Consider the following 6,148-nt stretch of genomic DNA (forward strand, 5'->3'; position numbering starts at 1 on the left):
CCCCTTCAATAACGTTGCCCCGGAAAGAGCCAGGAGAGAGAGAGAGAGAGAGAGAGAGAGAGAGAGAGAGCCCGCAGCCCCGTAACCACTGCTATCGTCGGTCATCCTTTCCGTACTGTGGGGGTTGAAATCTGGAAAAAAAACCTCATTGAAAATGGCCTCCCGGTAACCACCGAATCGCTCGTCACTTGTTCCACTTGGGGGGGGGGGGGGGGGGGGGGGGGGGGAGGGTGTCGAATTCTCGAAAAACCTCATCGAAAGCGGCGCGCGCCACGCCGGCGCACGCGCTTCTTCCGTTTCGTTTCGTTTTCGGGAGTGCGCTCGGAAAGGGTTAAAACCGCGACGGTGCGATCTCCGCCTCTGACCCGTAGCCGAACGTCCGACTGGAACGTCACGGCTTTCCGATTCGAACGTCCCCGTGTAGGGAGAGCGTGCGTGAGGCGGACGTCCCGAATTAAAAATGACCTTTTCTCAGACCCGGTTCGCCGAAGGCAAAACTCGCCATTTTCTTGAAATACAAGTTAAATACTGATATGTGCTGTCGGCCCGGGGGCCTCGGATGCTTGAATCCCAATTGCGTTCGCTCGTCCGACGCGGCTGCTGGCTCCCTCAGAATTCGCCTTGCGTCTTCTTCGGGGAGGCTTTTCCCTGAGTCGGGTATCTACTGGGAAGGCTGCCTGGGGGAGGAGGAGAACCGCGCGGCGTCAGGGCCTCCCCGGCCCGGCGGGGACGGAACGGCGGGGGGGGGGGCACGGGCGGGGCCCAACGCGACCCGACGGCGGACGGGGGCGGAGGCGATTCGCCGAGGCCACCCCCCGGGGCCCCGGCCCGGGTCGCCCTCCGGGGAGCGAGAGCTCGGGCTCCCGTCGAGGTAGAGCGAGCGCGGCCGCTGCTCGGGGAGAGCGGGGGGGGGGGGCCCCGGTGGGAAGGGCCCGGGCGGGCCTGGGAGCCGGAGGACCTGGCTTCTCATCCCAGGTCGCCCACCCCGCACGCGCTGTCGTCTTTTTTTTTTTTTTGGGAAAACGGCGCTCGTTAATAACGACGTCGGCACCTGTCAAGCGCTCACTGGGTGCCGGGCGCCGTTCTAAGCGCTGGGGGAGAGACGGGGGTCACCGGGTCGTCCCACGGGAGACTCGCGGTCGATCCCCATCTTCCAGACGAGGGAACCGAGGCCCGGAGAAGCGACTCGCCCACGGTCCCGCGGCCGGCGGAGCCGGGATTCGAACCCGTGACCTCCGACTCCCAAGCCCGGGCCCCTCCCGCCGAGCCGCCTCGGTTTACTCCGGGTGAGTTGCGGGCAAGGGCCCCCTGGGCCCCGGCGACCTCCTCTGTGAGACGGGGACGGAGACCGTGCGCCCCACGGGGGACGGCCCGATTCCCTCGCGTCTGCCCCGGCGCTCGGGACGGTGCCCGGCACGCGGGAAGCGCTTAACGGGTACCGACGTCTCTCCCAAACGCCCGGGCCGGCGCCCGGCAGATCGGACCGATCCGCCGGCGGGCGGCCCGGCGATCGCGACCGCTCCTCTGCCGTTACGGAGGCCGGCCCGAGTCAAAACCCTCGAGACCGGCGGATCCTCGACCTCCTCGGAAGGTGGGGAAAATCCCGACGCTCCGCGCCGTGTACTCGCCTGACCGGGGGCTCGAAGACGCCTTGGCCTTCTGCTTCTTTCTGCCTTCCGGTGTCGCCTAAAGAGGACAGAGTAGAGATCAAAAAACGCACGAGAACAGAGCTCCTCGGAACGGCCCTCTCGGAGCCCGAGCGAGGAGTCGAGGCGAGGTCCCGTGCGGGATCGGAGGGTCCGGTCGGTACTCTGAGAGGCGGCAGCGCGGCTCGGTGGCGAGACCGCGGGCTCGGGAGCCAGAGGACGTGGGGTCCGATCCCGGCCCCGTCGCTCGTCTCCGCGCCCCGGCGACCTCGTCTGTCCGACGGAGACTGAGACCCCGCGCCCCACGCGGGGCGACCTGGGGACCCCGCGTCTACCCTGGCCCTCAGAACGGCGCTCGGCACCTAGGAGGCGCTTCACGTTCACCGTCACCGTTAAAGGGAAGGCACCCCGAAACTGCAAGGTTCGCCCGGCCGAATCGGCCGCTGGGTTTCAGAGGACCAGAAGAGAGCCCCCGGATCCCCCGAAGACCAGCCAGCTGCCGCGCGAAAACCCGCAGGAGGGAGAACGACACCGCGGCTCCGAACGGAGCCGAGGTAACGTCGACGCCCCCGCGACCTCGACCCGCCCCCGTGACGGCCGGCCGTACCGGCGCGCGCCGGTCGACGGCCTCTATCGGGCGCCTGCCGCCTGCGGAGCACCTCGCCGGGCGCCGGGGCTCAGGCGGAGACCGCGTGGTACGAGGAGGGCGCCCGGCTTCGGAGGGAGAGGGCCTCCGGGTACCCCGGGGGCCTCCTTAGCCAGCGCCTTCGGAAGCGACCCGCTCAGGAGGGCCAAGCGTCTCCCCCGGCGGCAAGAGCCCGGGCCCGGGAGTCGGGGGACCCGGGTCCCGAGCCCGGCCCCGCCGCGGGACCCCGGGCGAGTCACCCCGCGGCCCCGGGCCTCGGTTTCCGAAAGAGACGGGAGCCGTGACGCCGGTCGCGGACGTTCCGCCGGGCGGGCCCCGGCCTCATCCCCCCCGGCGGGATCCCCTCGCGCTCACCCCCGGGGCGGACCGGGCCGGCGGCGGCGGTCTCCTCGGCTCCCCGGGGGGCTCACCTCCCCCGGGAGGCCTTCCCGGAGTGGAGCCCCCGCTCCCCCCTCGCCTTCTGCTCTTCCCCCTTCCCCACGGCACTGTGCTCGTGCGAACGTGTCACCTATCACCCTGCGGATTTCGCTAATGACGCGCGCATCTCTACGATTCCGTTCCTCTCGATGACGTCGTTCCGTTTCGCCCCGCTGTCCGTCTCCCCCGTTTCGACCGTGAGCCCGGCGCCGGGCGGGGACCGTCTCTATCTCTCGCCGGACCGTCCGTTCCAAGCGCTCGGTACTACGGTGCTCGGCGCGTAGTCAGCGCTCGACAGATGCGACCGACCGAATGAACGAGAGAGGGCCGGGCCCGGCGGGCGGGAGACCCGGGTTCTAATCCCGGCCCCGCCGCCGGCCCGGGGCTCCTCGCCTAACCTCCCCGGGCCTCGGTCTCCTCACGCGTAAGACGGGGCTCGAGAAAACGGGGTCTGAGAATACCTGTTCTCCTGCCCTCCGGGGCCGCGGGGCGGGGCCCGGGGCCGACCCGATCGCGCGGGGAGCCCCGACCCGACACCGCCCGGACTCACGATCGACCCCCTCCGTCCCTGCAGTGCCTTTCAACGGGTGGCAATCTCGCTTAACGTGGCCTTCTCCCCCACAGGTGAAACAGCACTTCCCTCTCAGCTCTCTGTCGTCCCGTCGCTTCCACTTCTCAGTCGACTGCCGGGGCACCTCGGCCCTTCCCGTTTCCGGCCCGCCCCGGCTCTGCCCGGGTCTCTGCGGAGCCTGGCCCTCCCTCACCGACGACTCTTTCTCCACGCTCCTGCTCTGGGCCTCTCGGTCCTCTCGGATCTTCTTCTCCTTGCCGTCGGGGCACCGCTGGCCTTTAGGGTCTTCGAAATCCCGCCGCCTCCGTAACCTGGAGCGGGACATAAGCCCGCGGCTCGGAGGGCGTTCGCGGGGGGCGGGGGGAGACCACGCGCCGACCCGAAGGGCCACTGAGACGGCGGGTCGCGGCGGCGCCGCCGGCGGACAGACGCGAGGGATCCGAAAGGTCCGAGGGGGAGGGGGAGGGAGCCGGAGGCGGACGCGGGGGGAGGGGAGAGAGGAGCCTCGTTCCTCCACTCGGAAGACTCGACCGGTTCTGCTTCCCGACTCTCTCTCCGAACCCCCGAATCCCAGCGGGGGTGGGAGGGAGACGGAGGGAGAGAAACGAAAACCGCTACCCCCCCGGGGAGGCAGAGCGAATGGCGAGGGCGGGTGCCGACGGGACGGGGCTCACCCACGTCACTCGCCGGCTGCGTCCAGGGGCCGGGTTGGGCGAAAACCAACGGGCGCGGTACACCCCAGACGTCCGAACCCAACCGTGGGCAGACGGTGACTTAAAGGCGGCCGGCCCCCAGACCGTGTTGGATGTCAAACCCTGAGAGCTCCCCGGGTGGAAGACCCCGAAACCGCAGAGGCGGCCCCCCGAGGCCCGAACCTTCGGAGGGAGAGCTCGGCTTCCCCGAACCATCGAGACCCCCCCGAGAGCCGGGTCCGCCGCGGGCCGGACTCCCCCGGGCGCTCGGTCGCCGCTCGGCGGGCGCTCAACCAACGCCACCGACCGACCGACCGGGAGCCGGATCGCCGCCCGAGAGAGCGAGGAGGCCACGTAGGGGAGAGGACCTCCTTTCCCGCGCCGGGTGGAGGAGAGCGGGGCCGAATCCGGAGACGACCCTCTCCCCTACGAGATGCTTTCACTCCCTCTCGGACAGTCTCGGGCGAGCGAGCCGTCGGCCGGCGGAACGCATCCAGCGCCCGCCGCGTGCGGAGCGCCGGGCCGAGCGCCCGGGAGAGTCCGACGCGGCGTGTACGCGGCTCTCCCTTCGCTCGCTTCCGCGGTTCCGTCCGTCCGGAGGACGCCCGGCGGCATTCCGGGGAGAAGCCGAGCTGCTCTCCTTGGGAAGGTGTCTGGGGCCCGGGTCGTCGATCTCCGGGGTTTCCCCGGAACGAGACCGAGCCTTCTCCCGCTCCTCCCCTCTCTCCCCGAGCTCCGGTGGAAACGCCGACGGGCCGGGAAAGAGCCAAGGGGACGCGAGACGGGGACGGGAAGAGGGGGTCCCGAGGCCCGGGCGGACAGGCGGCCCCCTCCGATCGGAGCCGTCCCACCCGGGAGGCTAGACTGCAAAAGGGAGGCCAGCTTGGGGTCTCGAGCGCGAACCTCTCGCCGATTCCCGAAAGCCGCCCTCCCGCCTCTGAGCGCCGGAGTCCCTTCACCGCAGACAGCCAGAGCCCGTCCGTGAAGCCCGGCGACGAGGGGTGAAAGAGGCCCCGGGTCAAGGGCGGCCTCGGCGGGGACTTACTTTCTCCGCAGAGGGCAGTCGCGCATGAAGTGCCCGATTTTGCCGCAGATCCGGCAGCACCTGTCGTTCGGTGCCAACTCCCCTTCGGTCAGTACTTCCGGGTCGAAGAAGTACTCCTGGAAGGACAGAGGCTGGATCAGGTTCCCAAGGGGTCAGAGTCCGCCCTTGGGTCCGCCTCGTCTCTCTTGTTTCTTTAGAGAGTTAAGGGGAGCGTAGAGGCGCGGTGGGTAGAGGCCGGGCCCGGGAGTCAGAGAGTCACGGGTTCCAGTCCCGGCTCCGCCGCTTGACCGCCGTGCGGCCTCGGGCGAGTCACTTCTCCGGGCCTCGGTCGCCCCATCCGCAAGACGGCGATGAAGACCGGGGGCCCCGTGCGGGACGGGGACCGCGTCCGACCTGATTCTGTTCGTATCCCCGCCAGCGCCCGGTACGGTGCCCGGCCCACAGTAAGCGCTTGACACCACAATCATTATTATTACCGTCCTGACCGTGAGACCGGGTAAGCACGTCCGTACGGGGCAAACGAAATCGCGTAATCGCACGGCACGAGCGGGGGGACCCCGCTGCTAACGCTACTCGGAGAAGCAGCGCGGCTCAGTGGCGGGAGCCCGGGCCCGGGAGTCCGAGGTCGCGGGTTCTAACCCCGGCCCCGCCGCTTGGCAGCCGTGTGACTCTGGGCAGGTCGCTCGACTTCTCTGTGCCTCAGCTCCCTCATCGGGAAAATGGGGATCAAGACCGTGAGCCCCAAGTGGGGCAACCTGGTAAGCGCTTGACAAATACCATCGTTATTATTACTCGCCCCTTTCTTTCTTAATGGTATTTGTTAAATTTGCATTTGAATTTACGGGGTAGGGTCTGGCTATCCCATCCGTCCTCAACGGCAGGAAATTTTGTCTCTCTCTCTCTCTCGCTCTCTATATCTGTAATTTATATCTGTAATTTCTTTCCTTTCTTTCTCTCCCTTTCTTTCTCTCTTTTTCTTTTCTTTCTCTCTCTCTCTCTCTCTCTCTCTCTCTCTCTCTCTTTCTTCCTATTAATGTCCGTCTCCCCCGCTAGACTGTGAGCTCGCCGTGGGCAGGAATGCGCCCGTCTGGCGTTAATACTGTATTCTCCCAAGCGCTCGGCACAGTGCTC

At 68.1% G+C, this 6,148-nt stretch overlaps 1 protein-coding gene across 1 annotated transcript in view; it reads right to left on the reverse strand.

Moving 5' to 3' along the window:
• Positions 1 to 481: 481 nt before the first annotated feature.
• TUT7 (terminal uridylyl transferase 7) overlaps positions 482 to 6,148 on the reverse strand; it is a 159,936-nt gene continuing 154,269 nt past the window's right edge. The window contains exons 2-5 of the mRNA XM_029054669.2: positions 5,018 to 5,148; positions 3,474 to 3,591; positions 1,629 to 1,686; positions 482 to 677 (exon numbers count right to left, since the gene is read on the reverse strand). Of these exons, the coding sequence (XP_028910502.1) occupies positions 610 to 677; positions 1,629 to 1,686; positions 3,474 to 3,591; positions 5,018 to 5,148 (375 nt within the window). The 3' untranslated portion in view covers positions 482 to 609. The remainder of the gene's footprint in view (positions 678 to 1,628; positions 1,687 to 3,473; positions 3,592 to 5,017; positions 5,149 to 6,148) is intronic.

The sequence above is a fragment of the Ornithorhynchus anatinus genome, chromosome X5, assembly GCF_004115215.2.
Source record: "Ornithorhynchus anatinus isolate Pmale09 chromosome X5, mOrnAna1.pri.v4, whole genome shotgun sequence".
Taxonomy (NCBI): domain Eukaryota; kingdom Metazoa; phylum Chordata; class Mammalia; order Monotremata; family Ornithorhynchidae; genus Ornithorhynchus; species Ornithorhynchus anatinus.